The following is a 24,412-nucleotide window of genomic DNA, read 5'->3' as shown; positions in this document are numbered from 1 at the left end:
GAGGAAGGTCAGTGGAAGGACAGTAGATCCTTGTACAAATGTCATCTTCACCAGGCTCAACTTTCATGAACCAGCTGAGGCAGTTACGTCCAAAAAGCCATCTTCAGTTATAGATCCCACAAAGTACAGATTGCTACTTCACAAGATTTTGAGCATTTGTTTACTCACCCTGTTCCAGGTCCCTGGTTGTGACTACAGTAAACATAGGTCTAGTCAAGGGTAATAAATGGACAGAGCCAAATTGACTTGGTTTGTTTGGTAGAAAGCCTTCCAATGTATTGTGAACTATCAGACTCCATTACCAAATTACCCATTCCTTTTTAAGTGGAGCTTGCTGACTATTTTGCAGGCTATTTGACTTAGGACATAAAAGAGTGAAATTAAAAGCATTTTAAAGGTTGAGGGCTGTCTTGCACTCATGACTTTGCCACCAGCAGTTCTTAACAAGGAAAATACAACATCAAAGTCTATGGTGTAAGTTGCCTTGTGGAAGTCTTCCTTTGTTAGACGCACCTAGTGATATTCAAAACACCATTGAAGGTGGTTTTAAAACCTTGCAGGGATTAATAGAGGCTGTGCCTATTCCACTGGAGAAGATACAAGAACCTCCTTACAAGTTATGGTACATTCTTCAAAGGTGTGTGTGCAATAAAATTGCAGCTTCCTTTTAGGATAGTGCTTTTAGACTCATCAAAAACAGTGTGGCAAATTTCCACTGCTATTGCTCCACCTTGAAAGAGAGCTGAGAGAAGTATGAGAAGTATTATAAATCAAGTTGGGATAGTGGAATATTTGTGATCTCAGACAGCAACAGTCAAAGACAACACTTATTGTTAGAAGCTAAATAATTGCACCTTTCGGAAGAAATAATTAACTCAATTTGTGAGAGTACAGTTTCATATTTCAAATTACCAGCCATTTCCAGCAAAGTACAATTTTATGAATTACAATAAATTAATTCAGCTTGCTGACACACTGCCTCAGGAAAATAGGGAACAATTCATGATGGTCATAAATGAAGGCAAGTTGTTCACGAAGTGTTACAAACTACTTTGGATGAAGCTAATTGGAACCCTGCAGTCTTTGACTTTTGGAGTTACAAGATGCGCTTTGTGGCACCAGAGAAACAGCATTTGAAAAGAAGTGCAGGTAACAGTGGGACTTACCGTTTGAGGGCAAAATACTTTCCAATGAGAAGACAAACAATTATCTCCAAATGTTAAAAGATTTCTGGACATGATTTGCTCATTAGGAATTTATAGACCAGCAAGACTAAGTTTGGTAAAACTTAAACTTTTTCTAAATAAGACATATTTTCCCCAATCTTTTAATATCAAAGCTCCTATGTTATAAAAACCAGAGGATGCAAAAGAGAAAACTAAATGTTGTATTGTTTTCATCATTTGCAGCTGCTGTCATTTAGCAGGCATCCCTTTTGACGATGTTGAGCTGTATACTGGCATCCCTTGGATCTAGCTTCTTTCTCCAATATTCTTACCCCATGTAGAAAACACCTATTTTGTAACAGACCTACCATAACTTTTGGAAAATGAGTATTGAAAATTATTTATACTGGTTACACAATGCAGTTTTGCTCAATACCCAATGCCGACCCATTTCCTTGTCCTTTTTTGAGACCTCTGTCACAAGAGGTTTCACAAAAAAGAAGAAGACTTTCTTCTCAAATTAATTAAAATGTATACATGTTCTATATAGATGTCTTTACACATTTTGTGCATTTGATTTCCCCTTATCCCCCATCTCAATTTGATCTTTGTGTTGTTTAGGAGGTTCAGGGTCTCCCCTCTCATTTTGTTTGTTCTTGTTTTTTATCTTCATGCCAGCATCAGTCACCATGATGCAGATGGCAGAATCAGTAACCGAAAGCGAGAGAATGTATGACTCCCATTTTACAGATGCGTGAATCATGACTTGCTCAAGGGGAGTCTGTGGTAGAGCTGGAAATAGTACAGATCTGAATGAAGACCATATTGTGTACTGTAAGAGCTTTCTGAATTCTGCTTAGCAAATCAGTAGGTTCAGAAGGAAAACATTTCATTTTCATGCAAGTCTTATACATTAGTAATAGAAATAAAACTGTAAAAGCAACTAGGGTATGTTTATTGAATTGAATTTATAAAAACATTTTGTAAGTATGTTTACTAACCAAGTTATACCTGCAGATGGTGTAGTTGTATAAATTCTGCTATTGTGACAAATGAATTGGGAATGTTGAATTGGAAATTATTCTTTGCTGATGAAAAACATTTAATGTTGAAAAAGAAAGAGATATAAATCTCCCTCTTTTACAGGCCGTTAGAATAGAAATATCTTAAATAAAAATCCACCAGCATGACAAAACAGTATCATTTTGTGTGTTGAAATTTTTTTTCAAAATAACTGGACAGAGTAATGCATTTATTTATTGTTCCCTCATTGATGTTATATAAAAATTGAATGTGAAACTACGGAATATAACATTAAGTATAGCTTGTTTCTACTGCTTTATTGTCAGCTCTGTATTGTTCGACTCTTAGCTTTGCTAGACTCGTGCCCACCTTACAAATATGTTGATGGAAGAAAGCTGGTTTTATTTGGGTTTTGTTTTGTTTTTTGCAACGTCTTATCAGGGATCCAATGGACCATGGTAAATAGTCTGTGGATCATGCCAGGCCCTATACATTTTAAATTAAAATTTGATAAGAGTACGTAGTGTTTCATTGGAAACTGGGAACTGATAGCTATTCATTGATCCAAAACATTGGGTATGACTGCACTAAGTAGTTTTGTTTCTCAGTTAAGGAAAGTTGTATATTAATTAAGTGCACCCAGTGGGCAAATTGCATTTTTATAGTTGATGACCATCTAATGAATAAGATGCAAGAATTATAATAAAGGTAGGTAAAGAAACTTTTATAGGGTCCTTCTTTACAATAAAATCTATTCAAAGCATTTGAAAGGTTGATTCATCTGTCTCTTTCCACTTGCAAACCTACAGCTCTTTGTTTTATGTCTAATTTTGTTAGATATGTATTTTTAGGGCAATATTTGTTCTTTCTTAGGAAAGATTAACAGGCTGATGGCATCATTTGTTATGATGGCTTATTGCAGTAGCATAACTAACACTGCATTTTGTCTGTTTTTGAAGCGTCGGGCATCTGCTGTAAATTTTCAGTATGTAATTTTGGGAAGTTTTCCAGACACGTTTAAAATTATGTTTTAGTATCTAATCGATTAAAAACTGCCCCTTCTCCTCAAACCTTTACATTCTTTATCTCATAATATTTTAGTCCCTTCCATCTTAAAAACAACAAACTGTAGAGAAAAAAAATGTACAGGATGAGTTTTTGGACTCTTTTTTATTATTTATTTTTAATTAACAAAAGGAAACAGTTGATCATAAATGAATGTTGTTTATTGTTCTCTGCAGTATGTGTAAATCTTTGTAAATAGTATAAGGGAGGATTATAGAACACATTTTGACACATCTCCAGTGAGGTTCTCTGTATCCAAAATTAGTGACTGACAATTGTGCATATGAAAGGGATGTAACTGGTCAAGAAGCATTTTGTATTTGTGCAGAGATATGATCAGTTTTATAAATACTTAATTAAAGTTTTCAATAGAGTAACATATTGCTTTAAATAATACTATGGTCTTCATGAAGTCATTTGACCAGTTTAGAAGCTCCTTATTTTGTTTGTTGAACAGTTTTTGAAGAAAGGGATCAGGAAATGGCCTGTAAGCTCTTCCCCTCCTCCCCCCAACCTTCCTGATTTATCATCCCCAAACAAGCAAGCAAAGGAGCCAAACAGCTTGTTTATCAGCTTTTAATTACTTAAGTCAAGGAAGTGACTTGCTAAACTTTTTTTTAACGGCACCTTCCCAAAGCTGAATTAAACTGTGGTGGTACATAGCTATCCTCCTTCTCTATCAAACTTCTTGGCTTTGTTTTCTTTTCCCATTTTTTTTCTTAGCAGAATAACAGTGTTTAAGAATTTTTAAACTTCCTTTTTTATCTTTTAAATTCAGTCTGTAGCTGGTAAGCAGTGTGTGGGCAGACAGTACAGATTTCAAGAATTTTGCCCACAAAATAGTCTTTTAAACAGCTACCAAGAAAAAAAACAAACAAAAAAACCCAAAGGGGCAAAAAAAACCCTTGCCTAGCAGCTCATTTTGTATATTTTATGGCTTAGCAATTACTGTATTTAGCTGAACCTGAGGCAACTTCAAATTTAAGATGGACCCCCCCCATTAGATTCTGTATACAGAAAATTATAACAAATATATAATTTGTTATCTTTTTCCAAGTATAAAATCTAATTGCCTAATTCTTGATGGGTCACCCTAAAATGATCCCCAACCCTATGGTCATGAAATCAGCAGCAGGGAGGCAGCTGGCAGGGAACACAGGGGATGGCAGGGTTCCTGCTTCTATCTCAACTTGTTATGTAAAGCTTAAAAAGAACTGTTGATTTCTTAATTGGATTTATCTACTTCTTATTTTCTTTGTGTACATGCATTATAATTTTTGCTTTGTTTCCTTACCATAGCTAATTATAACATTATCATTAATTAATACATTAATATTGAATTATCTGTTTATTTACTTGGATTTCTGTGTTGAACAGATATTTTTCCCTTAATGTCAGTTTGCTCTTTGAACCTTTGTGGTAAAGATGAGACCGCTTTGATCTACTTGGTAGCATTCCCTGGAACTGTACTTTTAGTCCTTAATGTACATTAAACAGTGCATTGCATAAATCTGTAGTGCCTCAGCTCTTTTGTCCTATAGGCTGGCTGAATGGCATGGGCCTGGTCTGTGGGCTGGATTGCCCCTATGCCACCCTGATTGGCCCCACATGCCCAATCTAGTGTTCAGGATCACTTAATTAATTTTGCAACACTCCTCACCGGTCTGAAAGTTTGGTGGGGCTCCCCTGCTACCAATTTTTTGGAATGTGCAGAGCCCTACAGGTTGGATAGCATCTGTGGGCCACGTGTTGAGCATCCTTGGTGTAAATGGTTTGCTTCCTCTATGAAGCATGGTTAATGTTTCCAAACAGTATGTACTTTCTAGCCTCTGCCATGATAGAAATCCTAGCCATTTAGCATTCCCTGCCTCAATCCTGACTGTGATCATAAAACTGAAAAACAGGCAATGAGTGGGAAGTAGGGTCTTTCAGCACATACTTCGTAGCATCAAATGACTACGAGAGCTTCAGTGTACTGGTAGAGCAGCCCTCAGAATCTCTAAGTATGACTTGATTACAGGAGAGCTCTTCTGACTTTTAAAGATGCATAAAAATGTTTTTCTCACCTGATGAGCAGGCCAAAAACTTCTTTAAAATAATTACGTCTCAATTCTTGCCTGATCCCTCAGGGAGAATTGAGACTGCTGACAGGGGAATTCATGTCCAGATGCTACAGTAAGCAGCCAGATTCCTATGGAAGAATTTTGAGCTCATACAAGGACTTTTTAAGGCGCAAAACTTTAGAATCCTTTAATCAAAGCTTCAGGTGCTTCAGGTTATGGTGCTTCTACATGAACATCAATCTGCTGTTGTAATGAATGACTTAGAGCCAGATCAGGTGGACTCTCTGATTTATCCTTCTGGGCTCTAGACAAGGTCTGAACCCTTTTTTTCAAAAGGGGAAAGGAGGAGTAGCAGGGTTATACAGGTGGAGAGACATGGTTATAGCTAAACTTAATAGAAGTGGTAATAATAAAAGAATAGCTTTAGTTTGCAATAGCATAGATAGTTTTAATTTGATTTGCCATATTCTGACTAGATTTTATCTCCAGTGGAGCTTGGGTTAGGAGCATTGTGAAGAAACCAAAAAATGTCATATGGAATTAAATACATATACATCCCAGGAAGGGAGAAACTTTCTGTTCATTCATTGGTATCATATGGATCTGATATAAAGAAGTTTGACTAAAGAACACTAAAAATGTAGTTTATACAAGTCCTATGAAAATTAACGATTGGTGTGATGAACAGTGTCATCTGCCATTCTTCTAAAACACTTTATCTGCATATGAAAAGTAAAGAAACAGGAACAAGCTGAATGACTAAAATGATGCTTTTTGTTTCTACAGGTATAAGCCAATACGGCGACGTGTCATTTGGCTTATTGGACAATGGATTTCTGTAAAATTCAAGTCTGATTTGAGGCCTATGTTGTATGAGGCAATTCGTAACTTGCTTCAAGATCAGGACTTAGTGGTAGGTGTATGCAAATATAATTGTAGCAATGTACTGAATTATATTTATTTAAAAAAAAAATTTAAATGAGAAGTTTTAACAGCATATGTTTTAACATATATGCTTCAAAGCAAAAATGTTGTCATGGTAATTTCTTTATTCTCAAAAAAAAAAATCTGCTCAATGGTAAGGTAGGGGCTCCATTTAGATATGTTGGACTTCTATAGTTATTGTGGGGAAAGTTTTCAGATCCATATTTGTGTTGTTTACTCATAATATGTTTACACACAAACCTGATTCTTGAATCTTGGACTCCTCTATAATTATGTCTATTCTATAAGTAGTCAGTTAGTATAGATGCATCTTGAGTGTTATATGTTCTTGCATTCATTCATCAGCAAACCTGTGGGGATCCACAAACACACTGAGAGATTGTCATACTGGCACGAAGTTGTCCAGCATTATTTCTACCTGCTGTTATAAGCTTCTGTTACATAAATATATTTGTTGCAAATATACCGTGTGAAATGGTATTACTGTGGAAGGCAACTAGACAGCTACTTTATAGTGTATTTATAATTCTGGGATTATGACTTTCACTCACATTTCTGCAAATGAATTGAAGTTGTGTTGGTATTTACCATAGGGAGTTCCTGGCAATTTGTATTCATCTTGAATCTTCTGTGCATCCACAGACTGGAATTATCCAAAGTTCATTTAAAGTAGCGCCTTTTCTTTAAAATGCTGACAATCAATAATTTACATTAGAAAAAATGTGTTTCAGTAAGTTACATCTTTGCCCAGCTCCCTACCAGTAATATTGTAACTGTGTAAGCAACTCACTTTTATGAGCTTATAGAAATAAGGGAGTCATAGTGGTTGATAAATAAATATCTTTTACTCATGGGGTTTTGTATTTAGAGAGCACATCTACACAAGATGCTTTACTGTGCAGTACAACTAATTACTGCGCAGTAAGTATCCACATCTCTATGTGCAGATGCTTACTGTGCTGTAATTGGCTCTAATGGTGAGTAGATTTGCTACCTGCAAATGTAAATCGAAATTTACTCAAGATTTAGTAACTATGCAGTAGCGCACATGTACACCCTTGAATGGAAGCAAATGTGTTCCTGGTTAGCTGGGCAGTAGGGGGCGGGAAATTTGCTCCCTACTCTGGGGAGCTGCCTACTGCCAGGGCATGGGGATCTCCCAGAGCTGGCCCCATGATCGTGGAGCTGGTGCTGGGAGAAAAGGATCTCCCAGCCTGGGCCCCATGGCCATGGGACTCGGGCTGGGAGAGAAGGATCTCTCAGCACCAGCCCTGTGATTGTGAAGCTGGCACTGGGATAGAAGGATCTCCCATCCTGGGACTTACAACCTCAGAGCTCAGGCTGGAAGACAAAGATCTCTCATTCCCCGCTCCCCAATTGCAGAGCAGGGGCTGGGAGCTTCCTGTTGGTAGAGGGTGGGGGAATACCTTCACTGCCCAGCTTCATGATCGTGGGCCAAATTAATGGTGTGAAGCAGGCCTGTGGAATGCCACCCCAGTTTCTGGTCCAAGACCGGGTGGAAAGAAGCCCAGGATCCCGGGCGTTTGGTTGCTGTTGTGAAAACAAGCCAGGCCTTTGGCTGCCTTCTTGTGGTGATGCTGTGGCTTTAGCATCCAGCTGTCTCCTGGATGCGTGGCTACAGTCTGCATGACCTGTCTTTGTGATCTGTGTCTGGCTCATGGACTGTATGTTTGACACTCCTGCTGTAGACTGCACTATGGTATAGAGATCTGTAAGCTAGCTTGAGTACTAGAAGTAGTTTAGCTGCATTGATGTGGAGCTCCACACACAGTAGTTTGCTTTAGCAGGGTAAGTTTTCCTGTACTGAGCTTGCTTACTAGATGATACTTCTGGGACCCAAGCTAGCATCTTTACAGCTAGTTTAGGTTTGGTTTTTGACCAGCTTACAAGCACCCTATGTACTAACCATGAGCACTCAACAGGTCTGAGTGGTTTTGGCACCTATAGTATGTTCTGTGAGTTGGTGTGAGTGTTTTGTTTTTACATTATCTGTATTTAATTTGTGTTTGTTGCTCACATTGCTACCATTCTTCTGTTACATATTCACTGAAATAAAATATAAGCATGCTTATCCTTTTGCCATTTTATGAAGTATGCTGTTCAATTGAATTTGTGAAAGCAATTCGGTATTCTCAGGCACAGCCTTTCTACTAGAGGAAAGACTTCTATGCATTTTGTAGTTGTAGACACAATTCAAGATAATGCAGAGCAGAAAGTTTTCTCTCGTATATGTGGCCATCATGACTTGATCCAAATACATAATACCAAAAACTCCTCTCAAAATGAGAACTAGAGCATTGGTTAGAGAATAAATGTCAGTTAAATTCAAGAAGCAAGGGTTTTTTTTAGTGATATCTTTTATTAAACTAGTTGAGAGAGCTGTTAGTCAAGTTTTGGGGCACAAAGGGCCCTTCAGATGTGGGGGGAAAAGCAAGTATAGCCTAAGCTAATGATGGGATAAAAATGGCTTGAGTTTAACTCCTTATGTAAAAGAAACAGATGCTTAAGGAGTGTAGAAGGGTTGCAAACTAGAGCTATGTTGTAGTGTATTTACAATTTTGAGATTATGATTTTCACATTTTCAGTTGTATTTCTGCAAGTGAATTGAAAACAAAGAGGAAAGAGAAGTTATCAGAAGTAGTGTCAAATCAAGAGAGGCTTAGTTGAATAGATAACTTACCATTAGTACTCACATAACACACGTAATCCTTTCCTCCAAAATCTGTCCCTCCAAAATTAAGGAGGGAAGCCGATTCCCTCCATGGGGACTCCTGTAATAGCTGCCATTTCTTTCCCATCTCTCCCTATCAGCAACATGGGAGCATGAATCTTCAGCATAGCAGCTACAGCTGCTAAATTGACAGCAGCTTTTGGCTAAGCAGCAGTAGCCTTTAGGAGACCTTTTGCAAGTTTGGCAGTGGCTGTGGTGGAGTAAAACATGAATTGCAGTGTTTGCAAGGACACAGAGATGCTGACGAATAGAATTTGTCTGTGCTCAAAATGCATAAAAGATACAGTAATTAGAGGTGCACCAATACATCGGTCCCATATTGGATTGCATGCACCCTGGGAGGACATGGGGGGCGGTGTGCCCCCAGATCTGTGCAAAGGGTGAGGGTGGGCTGGGGCTGGGGCAGCATCGAGCTCTTCCTGACAGGGGCCTGGGCCAAGCTGTGCTCCAAGCTGAGAGCCGCCACCCTCTCTCCGCAACCCCCAGACAAGCCCTGGCTGGGCAGTGCCTACCCTTGCCCCAGCCCCACTCCCTCCCTCACTGCGGGGGCCTCAATCTAAGGGAATCTCAATCCAGTATAAGGGAAATTGACAGTATTTGCATTCAGCCTTTTTTGGCTGATGTGGTCAATAATGTCACCAATAAATGCCCTGTGCATGCGCACGGCTGCAGTGCAGTGCACAGGCAGCCAGGAGCACAGCTTGGCAGCATGGAGAGCATCCAGGTCTGGCTGGTAAGTCTGTTGTGAGGGAAGGGGCGTTGGAAGGGGAGGCAGATTGAGGTCCCTGCGGTGAGGGAGGGAGTGGGGCTGGGGCAAGGGTAGGCACTGCCCAGCCAGGGCTTGTCTGGGGGTTGCGGAGAGAGGGTGGCGGCTCTCAGCTTGGAGCACAGCTTGGCCCAGGCCCCTGCCAGGAAGAGCTCGATGCTGCCTCAGCCCCAGCCCACCCTCACCCTTTGCACAGATCTGGGGGCACACTGCCCCCCATGCCCTCCCAGGGTGCGTGCAGTGGCGGGAGCTGCTCCCACCTGTGCCCCCTGGATGAGCCGCTCATGGCTCCGTCCTGGGCTGTGCAGCACCTGCCCCAACCCCAGCCCCACTCCCTCTCTCACCATGAAGGCCTCAATATGTCCCTGTCTCCCAACTCCCCTTCCCTCCCCCCTTGTCCCTTCCCCCACAACAGACTTACCAGCTGGATGCAGCTCTCCAAGCTGCCCAGCTGCATATTGGCAATTGGATCAGTATTGGCCGATGTAGCTTGTTAAAAACCAGCCATCGGTATCGGCGGAAAAAATCTCTATCCCTGCACCCCTAACTAATTATGTAAGACAACAATATAAATCAGAACATCTGGAGTATTTGTACTTGTGGAATACTGAGAGGTTAGAAGAGACACCAGTTAGATTATAACGAGTTGGGAAACCATCATCTGTATTTAGTCCATGGCGTTTAGGGTCCAGTAAAGGTACTATTTTTGTTCACAGACCTGTTTTCTGAAGGTATTTTTTAGCCTTACATATGGATTTACTTAAATGCACAAGCCATTGTTAATCTGGCATTTAGCTGAGGCTGCACTTGATTCTGTTTCACACCGGAAGAAGGGCATTTTGTGCCCAAAAGGTTTTCTAACATCTCTCTCAACTATAAAGCTGGTTTAGAAAAAATACCACTAAAAAAAATATCTTGCTTCTCGCGTAGTTCTTGGACCATCACATCTGAAATAACACTACAACCCTGGTACAGCCAAATCCATGCATTCCTGGAATTGACTTTTGTGAGGTGGGTTGCACCATCCCTGCTGGGGTGTATTCCATTTTACAATGTTTAAAAAAGAATACAATTCAGTCCTCTAGCATGATAGTTGCTTATTAACTTAGGTGCATACAACCTGAAGTAAAGAGCTGTTATCAGCAACCTGAAAGTCCTTGGTCATTGGAATTGCTTGGGGATTAATCTTGTCAGTGTTTTGATGCAGATGAAAGCAATCGTATGATCTCTTCCTTCCTACTTCATTGGAAAGACAGAGCACTGGGGAAATATGTATGTTCAGAGCCCCCTGGCTGCTGTCTAGTGTGCGAGTGCTAGGGTGTTGCTCCTTTATTCCACCTTCCCCCAGGGATGTCTGTCCGTCAGTCCAGTCACTCACAGCTGCTTCTCTAGGTCCTTGGTAAGCAGGTTCTGGAGCAGCATCTTGCTTTGCTGTTGGCGAGTCCTGTGGGGGTAGTAGCTATTCCTGCTTCTCCTCCAGGGGCAGTAGTACTGGTCCTTGACACTGTTTTCTTAGGGCAGTGGGAGTTCTGTGACAGCTCACTTAAGGGAGCAGAGCTGCAGCCCCAGGTCATGGCTCAGTTACAGGACCCAGACATGTGCATGTGTTGCAACAAAATGTAGCGCAGCATTTTTTTGTTGTGGATTCACCATTTTTTGGCACTAACATTGGTGTGAAGGTATATATGCTAGCTAGGTTTTGGTAGCCCTGTAAAGGCATAATGCAACAAATTTAACCATGTCCAATGCCGTCTTTTTACTTTAATTGATATGCTGTGTGAACTTGAGCAAGATACTATAAGAGTATGGCTAGATGTGCATCTGAATCCTGGAGTAGGCTTCAGAGCTATGCCTGGCTTGGCTTCTGCTGATCACCTCTGAATTGACCTCTTTGCAGAAAACTATTTGTTACATCCCTTAAAGGGTGAAAGGCTTAATTGAAAGATTATTTTTTAAGAGACTTTAAAATCTTTGAAAGAAAGAAAAAAATGGAAAAGTCCAATATTATTGACAAATTGTTGCTGCTTTTATATATGGTGTTTTGGATTATATTGAAACAAAAATGCATTAATTTAAAGATGTTATAAGAAAAATTTTAAAAATATATATTCCATATTCATACTAACATTGAAATATTGTGCTTTGGACAAACTATGGTAGAAGATTATAGTTGATTCCATTGCTATACATTTTATTTTCTACTGCCAGGAGTTTTTGCATTTATATGAAATCTAAGCGCAAAATCTAAATGCTTGCCTTTTAATCCTCATCATAGCTGTGACAATTGTTATGGAATAACATTCACTTTAATTTTTTAAAATCAATTTCTTCATGCTGGCTGACTTCCAGGATCTTGCCTATTACAAAAAACAATATTTTGCTTTGGAAACTGCTCTCCTGTCTAAAGGAGGCAAGTTTTTAATATGTTCTTGTAGAGAAGAACAGGATCTTTTCTGTAGCTGTTACTAGTAGCAGAGATTCTAAAGGAAAACTTTAGTTCATTTTAATATCCCAAATTTTCTAATATAGAGAGCAGTGGGGGTTTCTCTAGCTCATGCTGAAACATAGAATGTGTCCTGAGACGTAAGGATTGATACAGCTTTTACCTTTATTATGTAAATAAGAGGTGGCCAGTCTCCAGTGCAAGTGGCACAAGCAACTTCTGTGCACGGCACATGGCAGATCCGGCAGGTGTCGAAAGCAGAGCAGTAGATTGGCCAGGTGAAGGGGAGCAGGATGGCGCTTGGGTAGAGCACAGGGCTTAATTTGTGACACCTACCAAAAATGATGTCCCCCACTGGTGTAAATGAAAGTGATCATTATTTTAGTCATCAGTAGTAACAGTTGTATATGAGCTTCAGTTTAATTTCCAACTCAGTTTTTCCCTATAATTTTTAATGAATATTTTCATTCTTTTGGACTGAACTTCTTCATTCTAAGGCCAAAACTTAAGGCTTATTTTTGCAAAGTTTTAGTAAATCTGCTGCTGTGCTGCCCTGCCCGTCCACTCCCTGACCTGTTGAATCCCACACAGGCTGCCTGTGCCACTTGTGGCATATGTGCTGCAGCTACCCCAGTTTTAAACCAGTTTTACTTATTTACAGTGGGAATTGAGAGAAATTTGTTGATGTTATTGGGAGTCTGGGATTCACTATGTAACTGGTAAGACACGGTATAGACCTGCAGTGTAGTTCAGCACACAAGATACATATATCTTAGTTAGGGTATAAGGCTAGGGACAGAAGTTGCACACAAACTGATATAAATGATCAGAAACCAGTTCAAATATGTAACAGCAGAAGTTCAGTGCATGTAAACTGCTTTCAAAATGGCTCTAACCAGTTTAAGATAAACCTGGATGGATGCAGTATCAGACTTAACTGGTTTAGGTTAAAATAGTTTATTGAACTTCTGTCCCAGATCCCCACCAGAATCAAGTCAACTCATAGTCCCCCAGCATGCTTTGCACCTCCCCCACAAACCCCCCTCACAGGCTCAAGCTGCCTGTTCCAGCAGAGCAGGGAGGCATACTTTAGCAGCCCCCAGCTTGTGGCCTTGGCCACTACAGACATGTGGCTGCATTTTTAGAATCAAAAGCAAATGTCTGTTCACTTGCGTATCAGTTCAATCTATGCAGTTTACACTAACCTGTGAAGATTGAATCAATTCAGTCTTGGGTTTTTTGACTGTCTGTACTTAACCAAAAGCTACATATCTACCCTGCTTGGTGGTTCATTAGTCACTTCCCTGCCTGAAAAACCTAAGTATCTTTAGAGAGAGAGAGAAAGAAAGAAAGAAGCAAAAAAGCTGTTTTCTCTCCTTTTCCAGCTTGTAGGCAAAAAAGTCTCATTCACTTATAATTGGGGGAAGGGGGGAAGGAGAAGGTAAGAGAACACACTTACCAGAAAGCTAAATTAATCTTGCATTTAGTTCTGAATGTTGAGAGACCTGTAATTGTTCTTTTTTACATTGGGAAGTAAGTTGGATATTCAAGGTCTACCTCCAGTAAAATCTGTATCTTGTGTTTATGAGCCTTTCCTTACTGGTTAGCATTTTCACAGTTCCATAGAGAATATAGTTGTCCTTCGAGTTATGATTGTCCATTAGATGGATTAGGCCTATACCACATTAGGCTTTGAATCTAATGATAGAGGCCATGCATTGTGTTATGCAGAGAACCTCTAGAGTGAGTAGAGTACTGCAGCAATGTGCTGGAGAGACCTGTGTTGCTAAACCGACTGCTACATCTACTCTGTAGAATTTTTGGAAGCTGCGACTTGGCAAAAAGTACAAAGGTAGCAGTGTGACTGGTTCGTGTCCAGTAGAATAATGCTTAATCTTCTAACTAATTACAGTGAGCAATTATTGTTTTGCTGTCATGCCTACTTGTGTATCAGTATTACTGAGGAGTCCAAAGGGGCCTGAAAACTGCAGCAGCTGACTCCTAAGTTTCTGGGACCACATGCCATCAATAGAGGTGGATGTTATAGAAGCATATTCTTCCATTCTTTCTTATCTCTGCATCAGCCTTGATTTGATTCAGTTGATCTTCTCTAAGCACTGAGAAATCTGAGAGGGTGCGTAGCTTTTTATAGTAAAAGAAATGTAGAATTAGGCATAATCTCCATGATACTAGTACTACAGCTTATGTTTTGTTATCAGCTATTCTAAAGCTTCACAGAGATATGTTAATGAGAGAAACAAGCAACAGGATATTCTGCAGGTGACTTTGAAAATGGAAGAACAGATGCCATCATGGTTCTGGGTTGACTACTCTGTCTTACCACCTAGTCAGGTTAAGGGCTTGGTGGCAATGGCTTTGGCTCTGATAATTCATGCTTTTAATATTTTACAAAATTAGAATTTTTGCAAAAGGAAACCAAACAAAGCATGAATAGAAAACAGGTGTATGCCAATGTCAAATGACCTTACTTTATCTGGGATGTGAGGGCTTTCTTATCAGTGCAGATTATTAATATCAGAACTGAGGATAGTCCACTGATACACAGGATAATGTTTAATATGGGTAACAGCATAACACTTTGTCTTTTGTCTTTCAGGTCCGTATTGAGACAGCTACAACTCTGAAGTTAAATATCCTTTTTTTAAATTATGATTTTCTGTTTTATTGATTCTTTATTTAAAGTTTCTGTAAAATAAAATGACAGACCTATATTATTAATTATTCATATTTTTAGAGGTGCACTGGTAAATCGGTTCTATATCAGATCAGCACTGATATAAGGAAAATGGACAGTATTGTCAATCGGCTTTTTTTGGCTGATGTGGCCAGGAGCACAGCCCGGCAGCGTGGAGAGCAGCCGAGCCTGGCTGGTAAGTCTGTTGTGAGGGAATGGACATTGGGGTGGGGAGGGGCAGATTGAGGCCCCTGCGGTGAGGGAGGGAGCGGGGCTGGTGCAGGTGATGCACAGTTGGGGCAGGATGTGGGACAGAGACACGAGTGCCTTGTTTAGGGGGTGCAGAAGGGAGAGGCGGCCCTTGCTGCTGCACACACCCCAGGAGAGCATGGGAGGGCGTGTGCCCCCAGATATGTGCATGGTGTGAAGACGGGCTGATGCTGTGGGCTGGGGCTGGGGGCAGTGCCAGGCTTGGGGAGGGGAGAGGGGGGTTGGGCTGGGACTGTGCTTAGGGCGGGCAACGGCAGCCTGCCCTCGTCCTGCACTCAGATCCAGGGGCACATGCTCCCCCATACCCTTCCAGGGTACATGCTGTTTCAGGAGCTGTCCCCATCTGCACCCCCCAGAGGAGCCACTCATGGCCCCATCCCCTGCTCTGCCCAGGCTATGCAGCGCCTGCCCCAGCCCCACTCCCTTCTTCACTGTGGGGGCCTTAATTTTTGCCTCGCCCCACTCCTTCCCTTCCCCCTTGCCCCATCCCCTACAACAGACTTACCAGCCAGAAGCTGCTCTCTAAGCTGCCGGGTCACATGTTGGCAATTGGATCGGTAGCAGCCAATATGGCTTGTTAAAAATCAGCCATCGGTGTCGGCCGCACCCGATTCTCTTATCGGTGCACCCCTGCGTGTTTTAATAGTTATGTAGCCTTGCTGAGATTTGAAAATCAGACTGAATTATATCATAAAGTATCTTCAAATCAGTCTTTAGTTCCTTAACCTTTGTTCACCTGTAGATGATTTTGAGTTCAGAACTGACCAGTTCTTGCCGGTAAGAGCATTTGTGTGGGCTTGTGGGTAGATTGAAGGAAAGGAGGCAAAGAAACATGTCTGATTCCATTTGAAAGTAAACGTCTAAATAATATATATAGCGGGATTAGTCTGTCTGTCTGTGTGTTTGTCTGTCTGTAATGCTTTTGAGGGGTGTGGCTCCCGGCAGGGCATGGCTCCAGCCAGTGCTGCGTGGGGCGAATTGCCTGTCAAGAATAACAGCAGGGACAGAGCATTTCCATGATGGCGGGGATGGAGTGGGGGTGCTGAAGCCTTGCCCCCCCCACCTCCCACCTGGCTCTGCTTCTTGGAGGCAGTGGCAGTGCGGAGTGGGGGGGGAGGGGATGGAGGGGACAGCAGGGACAGAGTGGGATGGCAGAGTGCCGCCATGACGGCAGGGAAGGGGGGGGCGGGGGCACGTCCAGCACTGCTGGCCTTGCCCCCTCCCCTGCTCCTTGGAGGCGGCAGCAGCACAAGGTGGTGGTGGTGTGGCGCTGACCTCGGCCCTCCCCTCCATCCCCACTGTCATTCTTGACAGGCAGTTAGCTAGTTTTATTTATATACAGGCAGTCAGACTTACGATGCAGTTGGTTCCTGAAAAACAACGCATCTTAAATTGAAACGTTGTAACTTGGAACTAGTTTTCTCATAGGAACAATATAATAAATGGGGAGTGGTTCCTTTACAATGCTTGATTCGGCTGTGTCCAGCTGGTAAGTGTGGTATGGTGGAAGGAGAGGGAGAAGGTAGGGGATCTGCAGATTAAGGTCCCCCGTGGTGAGGGAGGGGCAGGCTGGGGCTTAGGTTGGGACAAGTTGCTTGTCTGGCAGCTCCCACCGCTTGTCCAGGTGGGAATGGGGGCGGGGTTGGGACTGCATTAGACTGTGCTGGGAGCGGCGACTATGCTCTCCTGCCACTTGCCCAGCTGGGGTGGGGCGAGCACAGGACGGGGCCACTGTGCGGCCTCCAGACAAGCGGTGTGCAGCAGCAGAAGCTGCCCCGCCGTCCCAGACAAACCGGGGCTCTGTTCTGTGCCCACCCTGCCCCAGATCAGGGTGGGCAAGGCCAGGGCTGTGCTGGGCTGTGCTCCAGGCGTGCAGGCCCCCCATAGCCTCTACTTGCCTTGCCCCAGTCCAGGGGCACGTGCCCCCTATTCCCTGCTGCTGCTCGTCCAGCCAGGGCAGGGCTGGCGCGGGATGGAGCCATGGCTCATCTGGGGGGGTGGCTCCTGCGCAGCGGCCCTGTCCCACACTTGCCCCGCTCTGGCGGGGTAAGCAGTGAGATGCCATAGCCCCCGTTCCCGGCCCTGCTCGCCCCACCCTGCACAGATCCGGGGGCACACGCCCCCCCATACCCTCCAGGATGAATAGCTGGAGCAGCCAGACAAGCAACTTGGCCCAGGCCCAACCCCTCCCTCACCCTGGGGGGCCTTGATCTGCCCCCCTCCCCCCCCATTCCCTTCCCCCTGCCCTTCCACCATACCAGACTTACCAGCTGGATGCATCTGCATCCTGTGTTCTAAAGTCGAAGTACACATTGGAAAGTTGAAACAGGGTGTCAATTTATAAACGTCTTAAGTGCTGTACATTGTAACTCGAAAAGTCGTAAATTGAGGACTGCCTGTAACTTTAATATCTAGTAAAATTAAAAAATCCTATTCTCTCTATGCATAAAGACTTCATGTGTAGTGGTTAAGGGTGCCATGCATAATTAACCAGGCACGCAAAAAAGGAAAAGCCTTCTAACAATCATATTCTCTCCACTACTCAGGTACACACATTGTCACTGCCTTATGTACCAGGCACCATAAACTAAGCATTTTTCCCAGGATGGGAAGCCCTGATCAAACATTCTCCTTCAGATATATCTGGCTTCCTCTTGCTTCTTTCTGCAAGCAGCACTTTCTAAACTACTGGTTTCCCAAAAAATGTTAGTGATTTGTTTATAGAAAAATGTATTATAGGAATGTAGTAGGCAAAGATGTTTTTGGTGTGATATCTTTTATTGGACCAATTGCATAGGTGGCTGAGATATTAGAAAAGCTTTCAGGTACAAAGTACCCTCCCTATCTGTAATGGAATGTAATAGAATTTACCCAATCTTTATTTTTGTGTATTATACAATGATTATTACACTGCTGGTACTGAGTAAATAATGAGATAATGGACAATCATATACTTAGAGCAGCTTCAAAAAGGATGCTGCTTCCTACAAAATAGCTGTTATGCTGTAACGGTTACATATGCCCGAGCCTTTAACAGTATAGGTGAAACAGAATCATTCCAATTTTCACCCCAGTTCATTCCGGCTCAGGGTTGGGGAAACTTTGCTCACCTGTATTGCTACACTATCAAGTGCATGTAACAGTTGCTATATGCTCCTGTACCCATAGACAGGGATTGTGTTGTTCCAGTTTAAATTAATAATTGTATACGTTTTACATTTCAAATATATCATGACTTACTTTCCATTGTTTGTCATTCGTGTCAGTGTGCACTATATGTTTTATATAGCTGTCTGAAACTGTTGACATAAATAATGACATTGTTGCTAATGAATTTAGGGAATAAAATGCAGCGGAGTCGCTTGTGGAGTCACTTGTTTAGTTACATAACAAACTTTAGAGAGACTGCTGACTCCAGTTCTTACAGAATTTTATCTGTCAAATGATTTTAATTATTTTAGACCTGAAAACAGCACTTATTGAAACTGGTACCATGCTTGAGCTTTCATGGAAGACTAGTGCATGTTGCCTACTGAACCTTTGTTCATTCCATTTTTGGAATACAAGGTGTCAAAATTTATCTAGTCCAGTTTTCAAAATGGAAGCCAAGTAAGTTGCATAACTTTCTCAAAGCTCATGGGGACACTTCAAGCATATAGGAAAATTGCCAGATCAGATTTCTGGTTATAGTCTTGATACTATACCTGTGCAATTTACTAATTTCTTTTTCTTGCAGTATCTGGAATCCATGTTTACTCTGCTCTTTCAGCTACTTCAGGAAGTTACAGAATGTGACACAAAGATGCATGTTCTTCATGTTCTTTCTTGTGTGATTGAAAGAGTCAATATGCAGGTAATCATTATAGGCTAAAGGCAGAGCAGGGTCTCACCTTAAAAACTAACTCTTTGGGAAGGCTTTCATAGGCTGGAGCCTGCTGCATAGTGTGTCTTTGTGTGTGCATGCGCACGTGGTGTGATATCTAAAATATATTGTGTGCATATTATATGTATTGTGAATTCTACTGAATTCTACACTATTCAGTTATGTGGGCTGTTCTATTTCATACTGTAATATTTATACTTAATATGAAAACATTTACACAGATTCACAGTTTAGGGCTGGAAGGGACCTCATGAGATCATCAGGTCCAGCTCCCCTGCTCTGGGCAGGAAAGACTGCTGGGGTCAAATAACCCCAACAAGGTGTGCATCCAGTCTCCTTTTGAGGATCCCCAGGGTAGATGCCTGCACCTCGCCCACTGGGAGTCTATTCCAGAGTCTGGTCACATGAACTGTGAAGAAGTTTTTATTTATATCCAGTCTGAAATCTTCAGTGGGAGATGTTCAATAGTGAGTTTCCGCAACCTATAGTTAAAGATCCAAACAAGGAAAACAAGAGCAGGGGTCTAACATAGATGCCAGAATTTGTAAATTAAGGGCCTGAGCCAAGACCTAAGGAAATTGAAAGGGAATTGTTCCATTGATTCCAGTGGACTCACTGAATCAGGCTCTGTGACTGAACAGCCTCACTGTTGGCAACTTCTTTTGCATTTCTATTCTACTTTCCTTCCAAGGATAGAATGTTTTACAGACATTCATTAAGGTTCACAGAAGCAATAGGAAGTGGGAAAACATCATGCATTCATTCTTGTGAAACCTGAGAAATGGCAAGTTGTTTATTCTCTGTTACTCAGGAAGGCCATAGCAGATCGAGGATAAAAAATTCCCAGATTGACTTGCTTCCTTGTCACTTATCAAAATATAAATATTGTTTATTTTGAATTTAGATTAGGATTTTAAACGATGTTTCATAATTTCTTTTGTGAATAACTTTATTCTGTTTAAACCAATACATATTCATAAAGTATTTCAATTTCTTGGTAAGAAATGTGTTTTGTTTTAGAAAAAGCAGGAGCAAGTTCAAAACAAAATTAAAGTTCTTATTGTATCTTTTATTCTGGATCAGGTAACTTTTGAGAGAGATTTACTTGATTTTTCCACAATTAAATATCTTACTCTGCTAAATAAATGTGCTATAATTTTGTTTTCTGGATTGTAGATTCGACCATATGTGGGATGTTTGGTTCAGTATTTACCTCTCCTTTGGAAACAGAGTGAAGAGCATAACATGCTTAGATGTGCCATTTTAACTACCCTAATTCATCTGGTTCAGGTAAGGTTTTCCTTTTTCTCATATATGCATATTCTTTGTAATATCTTTATGCTAGTAAAATTAAAATGCAGTTTGGCTGTAAAGAGCATTGTTTACATTTTAGTGCTTTATTGATAGCATTGTTTAAATTAAGTGCTTTATAATAGTCCATTAGAAATATGGTGCTATTTGGGTATAGCGGGGGTGCCAGTTCATCTGGCCCCGTGGGCTGGATGTGGGGCACAGGGCTGATCTGAGGGCTATATTGGGTCCACAGGCTTGCCCCCCACATTGGAGCCAGTGCATGGGGCTAATCTGGTGTGCGCACATTATGCAGTGCATGTCCTAGACCAGCTCTGCATGCAGCACGTCCTAGCCCTGGTCCAGGGCTTGCATGTGGAGCCAGCATGGGGTGTCTGTTGCATGAGGTGCCTGTGCTAGGCTGACCCTGCGTGCGGGCTCTGGTGTGGGGGGTCGGTCTGTGGACTTGATCCAGACTGGCCCTAGAGCCAGCTCACAAGGCCAGTTTGCTGGGGTGCCGCATGCAGCTCATGCCTCAGATTATGCCCCTGGTCCAACCTTGCATGCTCTGTGCAGCATGAGCAGGTCCTTGTTTGGGGCTTGCGATGTGAGGGTCTGGCATGGGGCTAATGCTGAATGTGGTACCTGTGCCAGACCGGCTCTGTGCTGGTTCCAGCACACAAGGATGGTCTGTGAGCCTGCTCTGGACTGGTTCCAGAGCCAGCACAGAGGGCCGGTCTGGCACATGACTCGGTGTATGCCTCAGACCAGCTCCCTGTGCCATGTACAGCATCTCTATTACCAGGTCCATGCATCACATGCAGCACACACCAAATTCCCCCTCTTTTACTTGGCCCCTTTTCCCCCAGGGCTTTTTCTGGTGGTCTCTTGGCCAGGTGTTCCAGGGGCTCCACGTATTCCCTGCTGGGCTCGCTGGGACACTGGCCCAACATAGCCAGTGTCTCCCAATGGTACACTTCGGGCATGTGGTGGGATTGTAGGGAAGTTTGGGCATCGTGAGCTGTCCCTCCACGGTTTACCATTGTCGGGTGCCCTCAGGTCCTTGTCTGACTTTGTTGGGTGTCCTCAGGTCCCTGTCTGACCTTTTTTGTTCTGGGCTTTGTAATCTCACAGGCTGGCTGGTCCTGCTATTCCAGTCTGTACTGCCTGGTCACAGCAAGTGGGTCCAGTCCCAGACAGGCTATTGGAGCTCCACCCAGCATTCTCGAGGCAGTCTTCTGGCTGGGGCATGGGTGCCCCTCGGGTTTGGTCCATGCTGGGCTATGGCAGGCCTGGGCAGCTTCCCTTGGCTTCCCAGCTGGCAGAGGTGGCAGCAGGGTGCTTCCAGGAGCAGGGAAGCATGTCTGGTGCTGGCTCTGGTGCCCAGACACTTCCCTGACGGCTTCCAGCCTCCAGGCTCTGGGTCAGTTAAGGACAGACCCTCCGGCCACGGTGTGCTGGCTGTTCCAGTCTTGGCCCGGCCCCCTGGGGCTGCAGCGCAGCCAAAGTAAGCCAGGTGGGGGCCTGTTGCAGGGGGTTTAAACCCCTTCCCTGGTCCACATGGGAACCTAGCCAGGTCTGCAGGGGCAGGAGCCCCTGGTAGGCTTTTACTCCTTCACTTGAGCAGAGACTGGGGTGGCATGCCCTGGCCCTGGCTCTGGGCTGGCACTTTGGAGGAGTGGGGGAAGGTGGGTTTAAACCACCTACCATGCCTGCATAGGACCCCAGCCAGGTCTGCCTAAGCAGGGGAGGGGACCCTGGCATGGGCTGCCCTTCCCCCCTACCCCTTGAGCAGGGAGCAAGGGGCAGAAGTCTGGCAGGGGCTGCCTCCCCCCCACCCTCCAACTGCCCAGGCAGACCTGGCTGCAGTCCCATGCAGGCATGGTAGGGGGTTTAAACCCTGCTTCCCCCACTCCCCAATCCTGCTGGCCTGGGGCGAGGGCATAGCTGCACCCCCCACTCACCACTCGAGTGGGGAAGAGACAAAAGCCTGTCAGGGGCTGGCTCCCCTGCATAACCAACTGGGGTCCCATGCAGGCCAGGGAAGGGGTTTAAACCCCCTCCCTCCCTCCCTGCCTCAACATACAACCCCAGGCTAGGGTATAGCCATGCTCTCCACTCAGGAGAGAGAGAGGGAGAAAACCCTGTTGGGGCTGCCCTTTCCCTCTGCTTGAGTGGGGGGCTGAAGCATGGCAGCCCCCCCCAATGCAGACCCTGGTTGGGGTCTCATGTGGCCATTGAGGGGTTTTAAACCACCTTCCCCACCCTGCCTCAACCTGGTGACCCTAAGCTGGGATGGGCCACACCTCCACCCTCTGCTTGAGCAAGGAGCGAGGCAGGGGGAAAAGCCTGACCTGTGTTAGCCCTTCCAGGCAGCCAGTGGCTGGGGTCTGGGGTGAGGGAGGGGGTTTAACCCCCCCTGACTCAGTGTGTAAGCCCTGGGCTGGGGTGTGGCCATTCCCCCCCCCCCACCCCACCCTGCTCTCCCCCCCTGGCAGGGGCTTCCTCCCCTGCCCCCCTCAGACCCAGGCTGGGGGTCTGGGTGAGGTGTGGCCACAGACCTTGATCTCCACTCAAGCCGGGGGATGGGGTGGCAAAAGCCTGGCAGGGACTGCCCCCACCAGGCAGACCCCAGCTGGGGTCTTGTACGGGCCAGGGATGTTGGTTAAACCCACCCTTGCCCCTCCTGCCTGGGCCAGGAGAGGGGAGGGGTGGGGGGACAAACCTGGCAGGGCTGCCCTCTCCTCACTGTCAGCCCTTGGCTGAAGTCTCATGTGGGCTGTGGTGCAGGGTTTAAAGCCTCCCTCCCCCTGGCCTCAGCCATGCTTCTGCCCCACTGAGCAGGGAGTGTCGAAAAGCCATGGAGCTTCTGTCTCTTCCCTTTGGCAGTGGCTGGGAGGCGTGCTTTAGCACTCCCCAGCTTCTGGCCTGGGCCACTGCAGGCATGTGGCTGCATTTCCGGAATCAAAAGTGAATGTCTGTTAGTTTGCTTCTTGGTTCAAGCTATACAGTTCAGACTAATCTGTAAAGACTGAATTGATTTAGCCTCTGACTTTTCGACTATCTGTACTTAGCCTATTAAATTCTGTGTCTAGTCTCCCATGTATGTAAAGCTGGATCAGTTTTAGTGGGGAGCTAAAACTCCTAAATTGTTGGCTGATATCGTATGTCCATCATTTAGTACGTTTTAAAATATATGAGTTTATAATCCCCATGAGAAAATATGTGTTCCATTAATATTTTACCCTAAAGAATGTAGCGGTTGTGTGCAGTGGGCTTATAGTTTCATTTTTAGTGCTGTTACCCCTGATTCACAGTTCTCTTGTTTCAATCCTTATTGCTATAATAGGTGTACAAATGAAATCCAACTGACCTCATTTCATTACTAAGTAATTTTAGAGAATAAATATAATCTGAAGAGAGAGTAACTTGAATTTCCTATTTCAGTGAAGATTTTTTGCAAGATGTTTTACACTGTTTTGTTTACTTCCTGAAGGGGCTGGGAACAGACAGCAAGAATCTCTATCCTTTCTTACTTCCTGTTATTCAACTAAGTACGGATGTTTCTCAGCCTCCACATGTTTATCTTTTGGAAGATGGTTTAGAATTATGGTAAGTGGAAGAAATTAGCTGGTAGATTTTTTTTTTTTTTCTGTCGCACTCTCTCTGCCCAAAAAAGAGTCATAATTTTTATCATTTGCTTAAAATTTTAGGAATAGCTTAAAAACTTATATGTAATGCACATGCTAAACAAACTGTGACAGGCCATATTTGGGAGCAAATAACCTATAGACTTGCAGCTTTGACCATTGGAGGAGATGGTGAAATTTTAAAGGGTTAAATACAGGGTAAATTATTTTCCAGAGCTCTTATCTGGCTGTTGAATAAATTAGGAAAATACCTTAAATTGCAGAGTTTACTGAGAGATCAACTTGCTTACGTATATAATATATTGATAAAATTCTAACGGAAGAATCTAGGGATTTCAGGCTGACTCAATTTGTCACATGTAAACCATGTTTACCTTGCGTCTGTCTTGAAGTAATAAAGG

General features: G+C 43.5%; 1 protein-coding gene across 1 annotated transcript in view; it reads left to right on the top strand.

Annotated features, from left to right (window-relative positions):
- IPO11 (importin 11) overlaps window positions 1-24,412 on the top strand; it is a 290,306-nt gene that overhangs the window by 90,665 nt on the left and 175,229 nt on the right. The window contains exons 17-22 of the mRNA XM_006263744.4: window positions 6,104-6,230; window positions 14,841-14,874; window positions 15,925-15,965; window positions 18,925-19,041; window positions 20,248-20,361; window positions 23,858-23,973. Coding sequence (XP_006263806.1) covers window positions 6,104-6,230; window positions 14,841-14,874; window positions 15,925-15,965; window positions 18,925-19,041; window positions 20,248-20,361; window positions 23,858-23,973 — 549 coding nt within the window. The remainder of the gene's footprint in view (window positions 1-6,103; window positions 6,231-14,840; window positions 14,875-15,924; window positions 15,966-18,924; window positions 19,042-20,247; window positions 20,362-23,857; window positions 23,974-24,412) is intronic.

The sequence above is a fragment of the Alligator mississippiensis genome, chromosome 3 (genome assembly GCF_030867095.1).
Source record: "Alligator mississippiensis isolate rAllMis1 chromosome 3, rAllMis1, whole genome shotgun sequence".
Lineage (NCBI taxonomy): Eukaryota > Metazoa > Chordata > Crocodylia > Alligatoridae > Alligator > Alligator mississippiensis.
This window is presented reverse-complemented; position numbering and strand designations above follow the sequence as displayed.